Source organism: Dromiciops gliroides, chromosome 4 (genome assembly GCF_019393635.1).
Source record: "Dromiciops gliroides isolate mDroGli1 chromosome 4, mDroGli1.pri, whole genome shotgun sequence".
Taxonomy (NCBI): Eukaryota; Metazoa; Chordata; class Mammalia; order Microbiotheria; family Microbiotheriidae; genus Dromiciops; species Dromiciops gliroides.
In genome coordinates, this window is record NC_057864.1 from 380,713,087 (window position 1) to 380,732,214 (window position 19,128).

At 34.7% G+C, this 19,128-nt stretch overlaps 1 protein-coding gene across 1 annotated transcript in view; it reads left to right on the top strand.

Moving 5' to 3' along the window:
* The window catches only part of VTA1 (vesicle trafficking 1), an 81,335-nt gene extending 65,897 nt beyond the window's left edge, over positions 1-15,438 (top strand). The window contains exons 7-8 of the mRNA XM_043999374.1: positions 6,232-6,312; positions 13,596-15,438. Coding sequence (XP_043855309.1) covers positions 6,232-6,312; positions 13,596-13,741 — 227 coding nt within the window. The 3' untranslated portion in view covers positions 13,742-15,438. The remainder of the gene's footprint in view (positions 1-6,231; positions 6,313-13,595) is intronic.
* The last annotated feature ends 3,690 nt before the right edge of the window (positions 15,439-19,128 follow it).

The window sequence follows — 19,128 nt, forward strand, 5'->3', positions numbered from 1 at the left end:
CAGTATATGTTGCAGGACTGAAACTCAGGAAAGGTAGGGCTAGAAATACAAATCTGGAAATTATCTACATAGAGATGATAATTGAACCACAGGAGTTGATGAGTTCACCAAATGAGATAGTATAGAGTGAAAAGAGAAGAGGGTCAGGGCAGCTAGGTGGCACAGTGGATAAAGCACCAGCCCAGGAGAACCTGAGTTCAAATCTGACCTCAAAAACTTAGTAGTTGTGTGACCCTGGGCAAATCACTTAACCCTCATTGCCCTGGGGGGGGGGAAGAGAAGAGGGTCCAAGATAGACCCCCTTGCAGGACACCCATGGTTCATGATCATGATATAGATGAAGAACAAGAAAAGGATACTAAGGATTGGTCAGACATGTAAGGGAATTTGTATCTCAAAAACCCAAAAAGGAGAGAGTATCCAGGAGAGGTGATCAACAGTCAAATGCTGCAGAGGTCAAGGATTAGGACTGAGAAAAGATCATTCAGTTTGACAATTAACAGATCATTGGTAATTCCAAAGAGAACAGTGTCAGATGAATATGTAGTTAATAGTTTGAGTAACTTGAGAGAAGAAAAAATTGCCGCCACACCTCCTCCCCCAAAAAAAATCTCAGGCTGGTAAACTTAAAGCGTGCCTAGAGTGGGGTTTTTATTGATTATTTTTTTCTTTTCCTTACTGTGGTTACTTATTCTTTAATTTACTAAAGAATGGGGGAGGTGTTAGATATCCCATAAATGTCAGTGCAGGTGTCTTAATCAAAATGCCTTTTTCTTAGAAAAATATCCATACTAAGAGCTGATCTTTTAGAATCAGTTCACTTAGCTATCCATTTATTTGAATACTCAGAACTAGTTTTCAACTATGTGAACCTTTTCTTCTCTTCTTTGTATTCTTATTCAGAAGAGTTAGATATATACTTTTTTATTTATTTATTTCGGGAGGAAAACTTTTGTAAAGTATTTGCTTCAACCCTCTTTTTGAAAACTTAAAGCCTAAACTTCGTCATAACCCTAAACATTTTTGACAATATAATTTTACCCTAAAGAGATGGCAGTTTTAAATTTTATTCAGACTCTAATCCCTTCTCTTACCTTTCAACTTTTCACAGTTACATTTAAGATAGTAAAGAACTGTTGCTCATAATTGCTTGATACAAATATGAAACTTTTTAAAATTTATAAGTGTAGCAGATGTTTCCCCTCTTTCTCATTTTAAGAATGATTTGCTTTCACTCATATAAAGGTTCAGGATGCACTTTTATCAAAGGGAAATCCTTAAGATATCTGAAAAGAATAGTATGTACTAATATACAGTTTCTACTTCCACCACCAAAAGTTGTTGGCAGAGTGTGGTTAGAGGGGGAGAGGACGGGGAGAAAAGACAGACTATTTTAAACAAGTGAAGTGTTTTCTTTTGTACTCAAAACAGTATATATACCAAATGTAGGGGACATTTTTTTTCTCTTTTAAAACAAATTACATCTAGTTGTATAATTATTTATGAAAAGTTTTAGTGATAAGTCCAAATACAAGTAACTAAGATGATTTTTCTGTAATTAATTCTGGTGAGTTTTTTTAATTGCAAATAATTTTACCATCCTCTATAAATTAAAAACTACTGTCAGATTTGTTGTTGTCTTTAAGAATCATACCACATTATAACTCACAAACTCCTCTGCCCAACTTTTTCAAACCCCTCCAACTTCTGACCCAACTTAACCTGTCCAGACTTATTCCCTCTACCCCCTACTTTTGCTTCAGGAGTTCAACATAGGTGCCCCACTATCTTTACTTTGCTCATGTTGTTTCTCCCTATCCCCTTCCTTCACAACAAAAATGGAATATCCTCTCAAGGTTATCTACTAAGGCCGGCTAAGTTTGGAGAAGTCTGTCTCCAGGTTGGCCTTGGGTAAGGAATTTTTTGGACCCACCAACTCTTGGAGACTCTGCTAAAATATAAAGGAAATTGCAATCTTCATCAGTGAAGGTGACTTACTTAATGGTAAAATTACAAAACGTTTGAAATACTAAGGTACATTTGAAGAGAAAGGAATCCCTACATACTATGCTTCTTTTGACAGACTAGAAAATAGTAGGAAGGAAAGTTTTCCTTGGTTACCAGGATTGTATATTTTATATATCTTTGTTCTCTTTGTGCCTTGCCTACTTGCCTACTTGCTTACTAACACATGCTCATTGAATGAATGAATCTGTGGTGTCTGAGGTATTTGCAAAGACATTATTCTCAAGTTTTAGTTACAAGACTACAGATATTTTATAGCTAAGAAGAAATCCATTTTTTTAACTTTGTAGTCAGAAGTTTGTAAATGTCAAATTATATGTGCACTTCCATTGCAATATTCATGAGATTACAAACAGTCCTCAACATTTATGGGGGGTGAGTAACATTCCTAGAAAATGGTGCAAAAGTTACACAACTGTGATACATTGACCTTACAGGAAATAAGGGGTTAGGTTCCCACAATCACCAAAAAAACTATAATCTTTCACTAGAGATTGCTGAATATATACTTTCTGCATACAATTCTTTATTTTAAAAAATTAATTCTGATAATATGCACTTTTCCTAATGCAGTAAGCATGAAATAACCATAAAAGGAGAGGAGAGGTAGCCCTAGAGTGTTCCAGGAGAGGCTAGGGCTGCTATGTCAGAAGAACCCTGAGGTAAAAAAGGGAAAGCAGAAACCTGCTATGTCTAATCTCCCATTTGGCTCTGTGGTTGAACTGTTCCCCAGTGAAAAGCATATGCCTCAGGGTGAGTCCCCATCTAAGCCAGGAACTCCTGCCTGGGCTAGTTTGACCCAGAAGCCTTCTCTACAAGGCTCCATCCAGGATGCTCGGGAGCCCAGCAGCAAAGGCTAGCAGGGGAGGCAGGACACTCCAAGGTTAGGGATGACTGCCATCTCACTTACACACAAACTAAGCCAACTTTTCTGTTGTTTTTTTTTCCAGTTCCCCCCTTGGTACTTGAAAGGTTACTTTAACACTTTCCGGAATGGACTCACACTTTTCCTTCTTTTTTTGCAGATATAAACTTGTACTCATCCAATGTGCCTTTCATTTTTTTCTCTACTGAGCATAGCCACAAATATGGACAGTTGGCAACATGAAAGTGAAAATGAGGTTACTAATAAAATCATGGAATGCTTGAAATTGCAAAAGTTAAATGCACTCATGTTGCAAATTGATTGTATATCCATCATACCTCTTGCAATATGCCAACCAGTAGCTTGCCATTTTCACACAAGTACAGAACCATAGGATTATAGACTTAGAGCTAGAAGGGATCTTAAGGGACATCTAATCCAGTACTTTACAGATGAGATAATTGAATCGAAGAGAGGGCAAGTGACCTGCCTAAGGTCACCCAGGTCATTACTGGTAGATTTAAGAGAGGCAGGGGCAGTTTGAGTTAGGAATACCTGAGTTCAAATTCAATCTTAGACACTTGCTAGCTGTTTGACCCTGTGCATGTCACTTAACATTTATGGTCTTCAGTTCTTCATTCATAAAATGAGTGAATTGGGCTTTACCTCTCAGGCCTAGCCTAGTTCCAAATCTGTGACCTTGTTACTCAAACTTCAGATCCAACATTCTTTAGAATGGATTACTAAGTAACAATAAAGGATTCTCTTTGTAATTATAATTTTATATATAAATACAAATATATACACATATATACATGTAACATATATGTGTGTGTGTGTGTGTGTGTATCTCCACAGCTGTTTGTGTTGATAAATAGAAGCTTTCCCTAACAAAGGATATACGAACCTGACAAAGTCCAGAGATCCTTAACTGCCCTCTGATTCTGTTAAAAAAAAAATAAACTTTTGAGATCTGTATGTCAGCTTTCCATTAAAGCTAAATTATGATACAGACTTCTCATCCTTCAGCTACTGAAATAGCTGCAAGGGAGGCAACTTTGTCCATAAGAATCTTTAGGATCTTCCTTTCTGCTTCACCCATATTTCTCACAGATACTTATCAAGTTCTGCAGCACTCCATTCTGTCTTTCTGAATCTTGTCCCATAGTTAACACCTAGAAAAAAAGATGATCTCAGTGTCTCAGTATCATCAACATTAGCAGAGGAGTTTAGAAGCTCCTTTATAAACCTTTTAGGAAAATATTAATGGACTTCAGTAATGATTAGGGACTTAGGGAGTTTTAATGTATGTATCATTTTTTTTGCATTGATGTTAAGTATTCAAACAAGCCGATGATAAACCCGTATGTGGAATGTAGTCTATACCAAGATTATACACAAATAGTAACTTGACATGAACATCAACTCCAAGTTATTAAACCACATAATTTCTTACAGTCCTCAATTCTGGAACTTTATCATTCTATGAATAGTGTTCTAGATTACATAGCATTGAAAGTTGGAAACATTTCATGGGATAACATATGCCAAGAGCTTCGAGCCACAACCTATTCTGGAGCTGTTTTTCTAGAATTTTAATGATCCTTACCTGATATGATGACTAAAATTATTTTCTTGGAACATTTCTATATCCTCACAAACTTCCCAATTTGACTTCTCTGTTCTACTTTCTTAGTTCCTCTCCTTCAAATTATTACCTCCTACCAACCTCCTCTTGCCTCAAACTCTAGTCATAAATTAGTATTTAACCCTTTAATGGGGGTTTGAGGCAATCTGTATTTTGAAAGAAAATATAGTTCTGTAGTCCACCTTATTATTATTAATAGTTTACATCGGGGCAGTGTGTAATTTAAAATTCTAAATGTGGGTTCTAATCTGTTTTCCCAGTTTGGGGGGAAACTGACTAAAATCACTGATAAAAACGAGTTTAGATTTTTAAGGGTTTATTGAAATATAGAAAGAGAAAGACAGAACAGAATTCTTACAACCTCGCAATCCTATCTTTCCTCAGCTCCTCTCTGTCTTTCCCTGCCATCACCACCAAGTCAAGAACCAAAATGACAGCACTCTTCGCGCAGGCTCCCCCTTCCTCCTTCCTGTCCCCTCCCAGAATGGGGAGGTTCTTCAAGCTGGTTGGTTGATTGGGCCAGAAGTTCAAAGTTTTTTTAGATTCTGAGAACTATGCTTTCTTAAGTACTCTCAAGTACCAGCCAGATGTGCTTAGAATCTAGTCAACTACTAATCCAGTCAAATCAGCCAGTAATCCATTCAGGTGGGCTCCTGAGTATCTGCCAAATCTCATCTATCACATTCCATTATCTTTTTTTTTTTTTTTTTTTTTTTGCGGGGCAGTGAGGGTTAAGTGACTTGCCCAGGGTCACACAGCTAGTGTCAAGTGTCTGAGGCCGGATTTGAACTCAGGTCCTTCTGAATCCAGGGCCAGTGCTTTAGCCACTGTGCCACCTAGCTGCCCCCAACATATTCCATTATCTTGACAGCAACTAGGTGGCACAGTTGATAAAGCACTGGACTTGGATTCAGAAACACCTGAGTTCAAATCCAAAATCAGACGCTTGACACTTACTAGCTGTGTGACCCTGGGCAAGTAAGTGACTTAACCCTCATTGCCCCGCAAAAAAGAATAATAAAATTTTTTAAATTAGTTTACATTTATATAACTTTAAGGTCTACAAAGTGCTCTATATACATTATTTCATTTGATCATTTTATTGGTTTGGGGGGGAAAGAGGCTCCTCTTCTCTTCCTTTGTTTTTAATATTGCTTAAACCATATTTGCACAGTTAGAGAAATAATTATCTTTCTTTTTCATGAATGTTTTAACCCTGATTAACCTCCCATTAATTAAAATTGAGAAATACTAAAATGATGTGATATTTATAACAGCTTCTAACCAGAAATAAAGAATGCAGTGGTAGATTAAGTAAATAAAGATAGACATTCACAAAATGGAGAGTCCCTTGGAATGGGTTAATGGAAAATGATAACAATACAGCCAAGAAATTAAGAGGGCTTTTTTTCTACCTATGATTATAACTCAAAAGCAGTTTGAAATAATTATATATATATGCCCAAAAAAATACACAATAGGGAGCTTTTTACCCAAAAATGCATCTCAAAAGTTTGCTTTACCCCTTCACCATACACCTTCATTATCAAATAAATCAAATCAAAATCTGTTAAGGTTAGTGAATATAGCTAGGTAATGTAGTAAAACTTACATATGATTCCTTGCATGATTTCTGAGTTTAAAATTAAGGATATGACACTTTCATACCTATTTGTACTTTACTAATTTGCAGGTGTAACAGGAAGCACCATCCAACCCACTCCGCAGAATATTCCTGTTGTTGATCCTGCCCTCTTCAGTACTATGTCCATAGGTAAGTCTGTATTTATTTGATCTCAACTCTTCCTTCTCCTTCTTCTTCCCAGCCTTCTAATAGGTTCCTTCTGAAAGGTTTCCATTCAGAAGTGGATGTCAGGGATTACACCTTTCATCTCTGAGATTCTGTAATATAATAAATGGACAACAATGGGATAAAAAATTGCTTTAATAGGAATTTTGTTTCACTAAGTCACATGGGCAAATAGGGAAATGAAAGCCCAGAGAAGGCTTAGTTTCATGTGTGCTATAAATGAATTCAATACAAATTACATAATTAAGCTTCAACTGATAAAAGGGTAGTTAATGCTTAAGTAAGCCTTAGCAGCTAAGAGTTATTAACATTTAAATGCTTCACTTTTTAAGGAAAAGAACACTAGAACACTGAACTAGAATAATTTCCTGAATGTAACATGGAAATCAGTAATAATAAGAGTTCTTTATATCTCTGGATCATAATTTCATATAACATATACGTGTGTGTGAATATGTATATATAAACTATGTTATAGAAATAATACAAGTGAGCACGGAAGATTGAAATAAAGTATATAGACAATTACAAATTAACAAAATCGACTGTGTCCCTAAAATATGCCTATAAGTTAGAAACACCAAATCATTTCCCTGTAGAAACAAAATATATCATGTTTAGGTTTCCAAGTTATCCCATAAAACCTTGCTTAACTCATTAAGACCCTGAGTTACAGTACTAGTAGTATTATCTTGAATTGTAGATCATGAAAGCAGGAAATACTGAAGAGAAGCAGACAGTTTCTTTCCTGTTCTTGGGCAAAGTATTCTTTTGTAATAGATAACTGTCTGTATCATTTTCTGTATTTCCCAACCTTCTTTCCAGGTTCTTAATGCTTTAAATCTAATCAGGCCCACCCTAGTCCATAAAGTACTCCAAAAATTATTTTCTTTCTCTTTCATACAAAATTCCTGTTCTCTTAGTATAAAAGGGTTAGTGAAGAAAACAAGCTGAACCAATTTTTAACCTGCAAATTTTTCTAGAGCAAATGTTCTTTATTAAGTGTCTATGCATAGATTGTTAAGGGGTTTGTGAACTTGGGTGGGTATATGAGGCATCTTTATTACAACCTCTAACTGAAATTTAGCATTTCCTTTAATTATTAATGTAGAGAAAAAGTCATTTTCCTGTAAAGGGCTTTGTAGGCTTCACCAAACTGCCAAAGGTTATCCATGACCCTAAAGAATGTTGAGAACTACTCTAGATATATTTTTGATTCTTGAAATAGGATAGATTGATTGCTCAAACGAATCTCAGTTGGTAGAACCTCAGGCAGTAAAATAAGTGAAAAAATTCTCCAAATTCTATATGCTAATTCTCTAGGTTATATAAATCCTCCAGATTTTTTTTCATAATGGTTACAATGACAATAAGAGTTCCAGCCATTTATTGTGTGTGTGTGTCTCTGTATGTATATATATATATATATATATATATATATGTCACTTATAAATTGGGAAAATCTGCAGTGACTAATTTTCTTCAAATTCTCTAGTTCTTATTTTGCATAAAACAAGACAATAATAAGGTCTATCCAGATAGCTAACTTTTTATGGTAGTTTTTTATTCCTAGTTGGCCAACATCCTATATTTAAAAATATTATTTCAAGTGAGATCAAAATTATGAAGTTATTAGTCAATAATCAGTAAGCATTTATTTAGCCCTTACTATTACAGCCACTATGCTGAGTACTGAGGATACAAAAAAAAAAAAGTCAAGACAGTCCCTGCCTTTAAAGAGCTCACAGTCTAATAGGGAAGACAAAACCTAAAAAGATGAAAAGGGAGTGGAAGGAAAGCAGTACAGCTGGGAGAGAAATAATGTACTGGCTGTTCTGAGGGTCCTCCTTAAATGGAGAATCTGAGAAGATAGAAGGGGACAAAGGGGTGAAAGATACTCAGAAAGGGTTGAGTTTCAGGGTTGATGGCATCTTGCGAAATGATGAGATTCTGTTGAAGTCCAGGAATGTTATATATAGTACACACTATTATATAATCTAGATATAGAAATTAACCAAGAAGCTCTTTATTTACATTTTAATTATTTAACTAAATAATGACTGTCTGTTACTTGCATTTTTTTTCCATTCACACAGGAAATATAGTGAAATTGTCTGGTCAAGTCAACCTATTTGGCAGAAATCCAAGATAGGGAAAACAATTTTTGCCTGTTATGACTAAACTGGGTTAACAAAGTTCCTTGAGAAGAATGAGTTTTGGACACATTCATCTTTATTAAGTTATTTTTTCCTTAAAAGTTCCAAATTATGTGAAGATTATCCTTTGATTTTTTTTCAAGTTTACTTTCATTGGTATCAAAAAATGTAAAGCACTTGACAAAATATCGATCATCATGTTACTTAGCCACATGAAGTTCATTGATTTTTTTTTGACACTGAGTCTCCCTATCTAATCTAGGTTAAAAATACATTGGCCAATCTGATCCACTGCTGATCATCGGAGTTGCAACCTGGGCTTATTTACTCCTCCTTTGGTAGCATGGTGGCCCTCACTCTCCATATCATTGTTAGACTTACTGTATTGGAACTAGACTTAGTGAAAACACCTAATAAACTTACTAGCACATTGCTGTTCAGAACTCCCAAGCTCAAGTCATCCACCAGCCTCTGTCTCCCCAGTAGCCAGAATTATGGGCTGCACCACCATGCAGCTTAAGTAATTTTCTTCACCTCTTAGGTGGAACCTAAATTAAGAAGGTATTATTTTATTCTTACATTCTATCAAATGACATTTCAGATCAATGTATGGCTATTTAAGCCATAAAAAGAAAGTTGCATTATTAGACACACACACACACACACACACCCCTATACATTTTCAATAAGTCTGTAGGAACTTAATTCACTTCACTCAGTGGGACATCTGGACGGGTTTATTTCGGATTTATTCTCTTACTCAATCCCCGGAGTATAGATAGCATTATTCATTCTTTGTTCCTGATAAGAGAGAAAGGTCTCTAGGCAATTCAGGTTCCTGGTAGCAACCATAATCTTAGCTGGTTCACACTAGAGGCTTAGAGTTCCAGTGTGTTTATTTTAGCTTTCCAGGTTTTATCAGAATCTGAGAAGGGAAGGAAGAAAAAAAGTGAGTGTTGAATGGCAGTTATATTTGAAAGGAGCAGGATAGGGGAAGAAAAAACAGGGAAAACTAGATATTGATAAGTAGCCTGAGGTTGTACTAGAAAACATTTATTAATCAGTAAACTTTACATAAAGACCTGTTATGTGTCAGGCACTGTGCAAAGCACTGGGGTTACAAAAAAAAAACAAAAAAACAAAAGATAATTCCTGTCCCCAAGGATCTTAACAGTTTAATGGGAGAGATAGCATACAAACAAATATATACAAAGCAAGCTATATACAGGATAAACAGGAAATAACAGAAGGAAGGCACAAGAATTAAAACAGGTTAGGAGGGGAAGCTAGATGGTGCAGTGGATAGAGCACTGGCCCTGGCCTCAGGAGTACCTGAGTTCAAATCTGGCCTCAGACACTTAACATTTACTAGCTGTGTGACTCTGGGCAAGTCACTTAATCCCAACTGCCTCACAAAAAAAAAAAAAAACAGGTTAGGAAAGAAAGTATGTCTTAATCACATTGGTCTGTTGTTTAGGGACTTTTTATTTCCATTCTTCTATTAGTACTGGTTTACTTCAGCCCTTTATACAGCCATAAAATCATAAAATGGAAAAGACTTCAGCAATCATGTGATGTAACCCTCCCAAAGCATGAACCTCCTATATAATATCCCAAGCAATTAAATTATTATTCAGCTCCTGCTTGAAAATCTCCAGTGAGGGAAAATATTTGCTGCTCACCCCCCAAGAAGCCAATACCATTCTTAAATAGTTGTAATGAATATCTTTGGAGCAGTTAGGTGCCAGGCCTGGAGTCAGGAAGACCTGAGTTCAAATCGGGCCTCAGACACTTAGTAGCCATGTGACCCTGGTTACATTTATCCCTGGTTGCCTTGGTTTCCTCATCTGTAGAATGAGCTAGAGAAGGAAATGCCGAACTACTTCAAAACTTTGCCAAGAGAAACCCAAATGAGGTCACAAAGAATAGGGCATGACTGACACAACAGAACAACAGCAGCAATAAAAGAATTAAGAAGGTTTTCATAAAATTAATTTAAAATATATATCCCTGTAATTTCCATGTATTTATTTTAGGTGTGCCCTTCAAGAACAAGTCTAACTTGTGACTAACTTAAATAGTCAAAGATGTCTCCTATGCTATCCCAATAGTTTTATCTTCTCTAGGCTTTACTATCCCCAGTTTCTTCAGCCAATTGGTTCTTAAATGCTGGTTTGAGAGCAGAAAAATTGAATTAAAATTTTAATTTTAATTTAATATTTTTCTAATGTTATGTTTTGTTCCCACATTAAGATAGTGTAACTATTTGACATAATATTTTTTCTGTTTCTTTAATTTTTAATTAGTAGAGTAAAACTAAAGCTATCAAATGGCTTTATTAAGCTTCCATGAAATAAAAATAAATTTAGTTTTTCTATGACTTTTACACAGTTGATAACTTCACAGTTTACTACTTCTAATAAAGTACAGAGCCTACTTGTTAGCAGTTTTGTCATTAGTAGACATGTTTAACTAACATAAACTAAAAAAGTAAAAAGAGCTTTTGCTACCATGTTCATATATTTATATCTTAATATTAAAAACAGCACGATGCCAGAAAAAAATACTAAGGCTGGTACTGTAAAAATAAGATTAGATTCTTCACTTCAGGCTTCCTTCCAGTAAATCAGCTAAATTCTGGACCAATGCCTTGAGTATTTTGTAAAGAATGACTTACTACTTTCTCTTGGCGTTGAAAATATTAAGCACAAAATAAAGCAATGTTTAGGTTAAGTTTTATTTGCATCCAGTTAGATAACATTTCATACCTCTGGGGTGATAGATTTACAACTGGAAAGTACCTCAGAAGCTGTCTAGTCCAACTCCCTGATTTTACAGTTGAGGAAATTTGAGGCTTGGGAAGAACTTTCCTTAAGTCATACAAGTAGTCATTGTCAGAGTTAGAATTTGAACCCAGGTCTCCAGGCTCTTCTTTTTTCTTTTGCTTTATATGTGTGTTATGTATAACACATATATGTACATATGTATATTCTTTTTCTGTAATAATATATTATTGTTGTTTTTAAATCCCAGGCTGAAACATGCCTTTCTGAGCTCAATATTTTTTGGGGGTTTAATAAAGGAAAAAATACCTGTTTTTAATGTATTAACAAAAGGTTAATATAGAGTGTACTTTGATTTAGCATGGAATTATTTATTAATTTGTGTTGCTTGACTTTGTTTTTGCAACACAATAACTTAATGTTTTTGTTTTGTTTTTTTCTTTATATTCACTATAAATCACATCAATAATGTCAACCATCTACATTTGAGTATATTTTTAAACTGAAAATAATTCTTTTCCTTTTATTTATAATTTATTCTAATGATGTGTCTTAACTTCTTTTAAATAATTTATCCTAGTTGAAGATTTTAGAAAATCTTAATTACTATGATTATCTGCTTAATTTCACTTTAAGTTCTTAATATCTGGATTTGCTGTCTACTTGGATCACAAAGTAGATAATTGCCACAGCTTCTCTTTTGGCTTGTAGAGTCATGCCATTAATCAAGAATTATTAACTTAGTCTACAAATAGCCCTCTGATCCCTTGTTCTTATTAGTATTTTGATAAATCTTCAAGGAAAGAAATATCACCTGTTTCAAAGAAGCAAATTAATCAGCAACAGTTTGTTGTTGTTTTTTAAATTTCATTCCACAATAATTCTCAGTCAGATCTAAAATTAAATAAATAGAACTGAAACTAATTAAAATTTGTTTATTTGTTTTTTAAAATATATTATTGGCCTGAATTATCTATTTAACTGTTCATTATCCTAGTATTTGGCACTCTCCACTTCACTTTATACAAAGAGTAAATTCTTTTCCAGATCTCTCTCTCTCTCTCTCTCTCTCTCTCTCTCTCTCTCTCTCTCTCTCTCTCACACACACACACACACACACACACACACACAAGATTTTTTTTCTTTCAACATATCTAAATAGTAATTTAAGCAGACTTTTTCCCCATCACAAAAAATTACCTTTCAAAAACAGTTCTACTTAGTACTAAATACTTTGTTTCAGAAGTACTTATAATTTGTCATATTTTTTAATTCCACTACTTTTATTTTTAAAAAAACATAATTGTTTGCAGTTTAATGTGGTGTTATAAAATAAGCTTTATCCTCAGTCTACCAATCTGGTCTAGTCTTTATTTTCAAAATCTACTTGAATTCTAGCAAATTCTTACAAAGAATGATAAGGCTCCCCTAAACAGATTATCATCTGTTGTGTTAATACACAGTATTTGAGAGCTGTGAATATCTATTGTTCTTTTGTTAATATAGAAACCTTAGATACATGAAAAAAAAAACCTCAATTCTCTTTATACTCAACACTGAAGGTAATGTCTGTGTTTTCAGAGTGGCACAAGATTTAGCAACATAAGCTATAACAGTTTGGAAATGTCAGGACCTCATGCTTCATAGATCTCTATTATTTTGTAATAAAAAAATTGTACAGATTAATAAAATTAAATGTGGGGTGGTCATTCCTTGATTTAAAAAAATGAACAAACATTGGTAATCTGTTTTTAAAGAGAGTTCAAGAAAATGAAATATGGATTTCCTGCCCCCAAAAAATCAGTGGCATAATTCCTATAGAGAAAAATGCCGTTTTTTTTTTTTTAAAAAGAAACTTTAATGAAGTGCATTCCTTTATTTTTGTCTGGAGTGATAGAGTTGTATTCTAGTTCAAATGGGGGTTGAAGCTTTAGTCTGTGTGTATTATTCCATGAAAAGACTTCAGTGATTTCCAGCGTAAACACAGAAGCCACTGTCCTGGTTTCATCCAGGATGTAACACACTTGCAGTTAAGTTGCTGAAGTATAAAAGCTTTTTTCTTGTTTCTGAAAGGGAAATTTTATTCTCCATTTGTATCCTACAATGAAAGCATGTGTAGTTTTATTCTTTTAATTCCTATAAAGTGTCAGAAAAGAAACCAAACTGCATTTAAAAGAGAAGTGAAAATAAAATAACCTGAAAGTGACACTACATGAAATACCCAGAGTAAATATGGATTTAACCTCACTGGGTAGCTCGCATCCACTTCTCATTAATTTTCGATTCTTTGATGACTCTTTTCTTGCAGGGGATGTCCGCTTAACACCAGAGGATTTTGCCAGAGCTCAGAAATACTGCAAGTATGCAGGCAGTGCTTTGCAATATGAAGATGTAAGTACTGCTGTCCAGAATCTACAGAAAGCCCTCAAGTTGCTGACTACAGGCAGAGAATGAAGCCTTTGTCCAAAACATTCATGTATTTTTGGCCTAAAGAACTAACACTCCATTACGCTGTCTTCAGCCCACCAGGAACACAATAATGAGAAAGGCTCCAGTTCCACTGAACATGACAATAAAACCTGTGTTTATGTATCCGGTTCCTGCTATAGTCTTCATCAGCAGCTTCAACCAGCTTTTATTTCACACTCATGGAACCAGTCGTGTTTGGGTCCAGTGGGCTGATGTTAGTGAGATATTTGAAAAGGCACAAGGAACTGTTGGAAACAATGAAAACAGAAATTTCAATAAAATCTATTTATACTGGGAATAACTTTAGTAGCTCAATTTACATATATTATTAAGGAAAAGAAAAGCATCTACAGAGGGTAGACAGCCATAATGCAGTCTTACTATATTAATCCGAATTTGAATTTAACTTAAAGTATTCCAAAAGACATTCTGAATCAGAGATCATATTTGAATTTCACCTCAAGAATTTTTTGGTGAAAATCATTGGATAATCAGCAAATGATCATTTTGAAAACTCAGTTTATGTTCATGCTAATACCACCAGATTAAAGACAGTAAAATTTCTTGACAAGAAATAGAATAAAAAGGTAAGCACAATAAGTGCTCAGTGAATATTTGTTTTAATTTAAATAATGCAGGTTTTAAAACTGCTTGGTTTTATATATTGACTTTTGGAGCAAATTAGTATGACTTTCTTTCCATAGGCAATTTAATTTTATATTTTCCACAGAATGAAAAGGCATTAGTACTACTGTCTGAGAATTTGGCCCTTTGAATTAAGATACTCAAATGCTACCAGTGAAGTCTGTAGATTTTATAACTTGATCTTGGAGTTTGGAACTGTTTAGTGTGTAAGTTTTCTTCTTGGGGATTATGGTGTTATTGTGTTATACCTGCATCCATATTATGTAAGAAATAAAAACAAAAAAAGATTCTTTTAACTAGCATAACTTATTAAATGAGCCCAATGTCTGTTTTGTACCATTTATTATAATAAACATGTTTAAAATAACATATTTTAGTTCAGAAATACAAATATAAAAAATAGAATCATGATTAGTTTATAAAATTGAACAAATTTAGCAAACAGTACCTCCAAACTAGTTGATATACTTAATAGATCCTATTCAGATTGCAAGTTCTGCCAAATAATTTGTTTGACAGCTTATCTGAATAATAGCTTCCAGTTGTGTTTTCATAAGTATTTTGGGTAGCTATGTATAATCCCAAAGAGTTTGTCTGTGTAGCATACATTTTATACTTTAAGAATAAACTATTCTAAGGCATAATAGAAAACTTAATTGTTTTTTCACCCAACATCCCCATCTCTATGTTTCAAAACAATTGGATTTTTCAGTCTTAAATAAGATATTGAATTTTTGTAGGTGTATTTAAGACCCTGAAATACCAAAAGAATAAAAAATGCCTATTGCCTAAACCAGTAGGTATTTGCACAGACAACCCGTAGAACATTTATATTGGTTCATATATCTTGGACAAACATAGAAAATAGACAATGAACTGGGCTTAAAACTAAACACGAGGAGATGATCTCGCATGAATTCCATTAGGAAATGGCAGTTTTCTAACAATACCACATTTCTCCCTGAAAAAAAATCCATATTTTCAATTTCAGTATTGTATGTGTTAAGGGCTAAAATTCTAGCTAAACTGTCTAAAATATCTAATGAGTGGTCACCAATAAATTATAAGCTTTAGCAAGAGTTAGACTTTTAAGCATTTATTAAGGAGAATAAGAATTTGGTAAAGAGAGAGAGAAAGGCCTAGATTCCTATCTATTAAAGGGAGAGCACATTTCTAGCTCCGCTCTCCACCAGAGTCCAAAGGAAAGAGCGCGAAAGTGAGCACCAGTCTCTTCCTTCCTCCTCCCACTAGTCCGCGTCACTTCCTGATGCCAAAGAAAAGACTCCTGGTCTTGCCCTCAAAGGCCTTCGCTTCATGGGCAGAACTCTTCTACAGTAAGTATCCAGCAGGTGGCGTCATTCCAATCGTTACAGTCCCCCCTGTTGTTCCTCAAGAAACAAAATGTTTCCTTGACGGAACAGTAAAAAGAATATAATAACTATTGCTATCTAATAATATGTGAACAACAATATAGAAAAGGAAGAGAGGAAAGTTTTGTCCAGAGGGGCGATTTTTTTTGTCCTCATGAACCGACGCTTTGACATTGGTCTTGCAAAGGGAGGGCCTCTGCAGAGAGTACATATTACAGATGGTGTATATTATAACCGAAAAAGAAAAGAGAAAAAAAACAAAACAAAACTGTTCATTTAAAGTCTCTGAAAGTCTTTTCTCAGCTGTCCTCTAGGTGTAGTCGTGGAATGGAAGTCTTTTCAGGGGTTGATGTATGGATACTGGTAATCAGCCAGGAAATTTCCTACAAAATTGAGCTTAACACAACTTTAAAATAGCTTTGTCAATAATCAAATCAAACAATGAAAGTTCTCAAAAACATGTCTAAGGGAATTCATAATCTTAGTTGTTACACATGAAACATATAATAAAACAAAAATTGAAACATTCTTTAAAATTATAATATTACTATAGTCCCCCTTATGGAGGGTAATTGAGAAGACAATTGAATGCGATATTAATTATTAAAAATAATTTTTATCTTTGTTTCATCACTTTTTGCATCATCTGCCTAATTATCCTCATGCCATTATGAGAAATTAAAAAATCTAATATAATTGGTAACAGGTGTCAAGGCCAAATTCAACACTGTATTTATCATGACACCTGAGATAATTATGGGGGTTACCATAAAAGAACAGAGAAATGATGGGATATGAGCATTCCCACACTTGAGCAATATGTACTGCCCATGCAGTATGCCAGGCTTAAATAGGTGGATGGAATATATGTCCATGCCACCGAACATATTGGAGAAAACTGAGTCAGACTTAATCAGATGCATGGGATTGAGATGTCCATGGCATCAGGCATATAGGAGGGAGCATAGAAGCCAGGTGTAGAAGTGAGATGGGTGGGATGAATACTTCCAGCCATCTGTACAATATTGTGGGGAAAAATAAAATAAAATATTAAACCAAGAGAATCCAACCTCAACATTTGTCAAAAGCCGTTCTCTCGGCCATACCTTGACTTCATGCATGTCTCCCCTCATGTGACAGTTCAGTGTCTGCTCTTGCATGTATTCCTCTTGTGATTGGATGGCACCTTGGCCAACTGGCATCTGATAACTCAGAATAAAGTCAATTAATGTCTTAGATGATAAATTCCCATAATCCAAGTCTCATATGGATTTAAAAATTGAGGATAATAAATGATTGCAAAAAAATGTGAATACATCTTGACTCAGAACACAATATATAATTATGCAACAATTTCAAATAATACCCCTTTTTTTACTTAGTATACAATTACTTTTGTGAAAAATCAGAACATATTTAAATACAAGTTAAAGCACAACAGAATCTCAAAGAAAACTTTTTTTTTGAAAAAAGAAAACTTTTACAAATGTTCCCCTCTTTTTTTTTTTTTTTGGAATATGCTTATCAAAAATAATACTTCTAGAATCAATTTACACTTGCCATGGCAACTAGTTTGCCAAGGAAATGCTTTAAAGAGTTTGATCAAATAATCAGTTGAGAAAAAATAACAGAAACAAACAACTCAGAATATGGGAGCACAATACTCCTAGAATTAACACTGTATTATGAAATCAAAACCATCTTGCAATTTTTTTTTAAATTAGATAAATGAATAGAAGAAAATACACATGGAACAATAAAAGACAGTGAAATTCAAACTAAGGAAATCTAAATGAACATGAACTTAATATTAATGAGTATTATAAAATATAAACTTGATCACATGACTATTAAAAGCTTTTACAAATATTCTCCTTGTTTTAAAAACTAAGTATAAGACACAATCTCAAAAGCATTGAAAATCTCTAAGAAAATAGACCCATACCATTAATTTCAAAATGTATATGTAATAGCATAGAAATCCTATGTAACCTCTGAACTGACATTAATACTCTGAGTGAATTCAGAACACTTTTGATTCCGGTATCTAAAATCCCCAATACTCATATCAATACCTTGCTGCTGACTTCTACATTTCTGTAAAATATATACCCTTCCATGGCAAAAGAAGCGGAGTCTTGAACTGTGTTGATGATTGTCATTCTTATTCGGCTTAAGTTTTTCTTCTTTAACCCCTCTATATTGTCTGTCAGTCTTTTCACCATACAAATGCTTTATAAGATTACTAATTAAAGACAAAAGCAGGTTAGCAAAATTATGAACAAATCGAGCATATCTGGAATTTAAAGGGTTTTCTAAGGTTGTCTCAGAAGCACAGCCAGGCTGGGGAAGGGCTGAGCCTGAAGCTGCAAATGTAGTTAGAGAAAGTTGCGCATGAGCATTAGATCTCTGGACTTCCCAGACAGGAGAAGCAATGGGCTTGGCCATGGGAAGAGTAGAGGGTGGGGTCTGGAGAGGAGGGGAGGGACCAGCACAATTTGAATCAGACTTGATTTTGAACTCAGGCCTGGATTCCTCTTCCCCCACTTTGCCTCCAGGTGCTAGGGGATTAAAAGCTTCTAGAGGATGGGTCATTGCCTCCAGGCATGCAAAATCAAAGCAACAATTAGTGTTAGAACTGGGAAAAAGTGTAGGAATCTCTTCAGGTTTCTCTGAAAAAGCATGGTTGGGAGAGGGAGAGATATTTCCTTGTGTGAGTAAGTTGCTGGCTCTTTTAACAAAAATAAAAAGAAAAATAGAAAATCCACAAAAACAAAGCATTAACATGATCTTATCTCCCATTTGTCTGGTTAAACAGACTAAAATCAAAAATAGGGTAATTAGGGAGTTTAAAAGGTCCATTTGAAAAAATTTAAAGGAAAACACAGCCAGTACGCCAGTACTTAGCAGTTAAAGGGAGAGGGTAGAGAAAATTTCTTACCCAACCAGAAGATCAGAAGAAGACTGAGGTTTAGCTTTCCTCTTCGTGGTCGCCATCTGTTAAGGGCTAAAATTCTAGCTAAACTGTCTAAAATATCTAATGAGTGGTCACCAATAAATTATAAGCTTTAGCAAGAGTTAGACTTTTAAGCATTTATTAAGGAGAATAAGAATTTGGTAAAGAGAGAGAGAAAGGCCTAGATTCCTATCTATTAAAGGGAGAGCACATTTCTAGCTCCGCTCTCCACCAGAGTCCAAAGGAAAGAGCGCGAGAGTGAGCACCAGTCTCTTCCTTCCTCCTCCCACTAGTCCGCGTCACTTCCTGATGCCAAAGAAAAGACTCTTGGTCTTGCCCTCAAAGACCTTCGCTTCATGGGCAGAACTCTTCTACAGTAAGTATCCAGCAGGTGGCGTTAT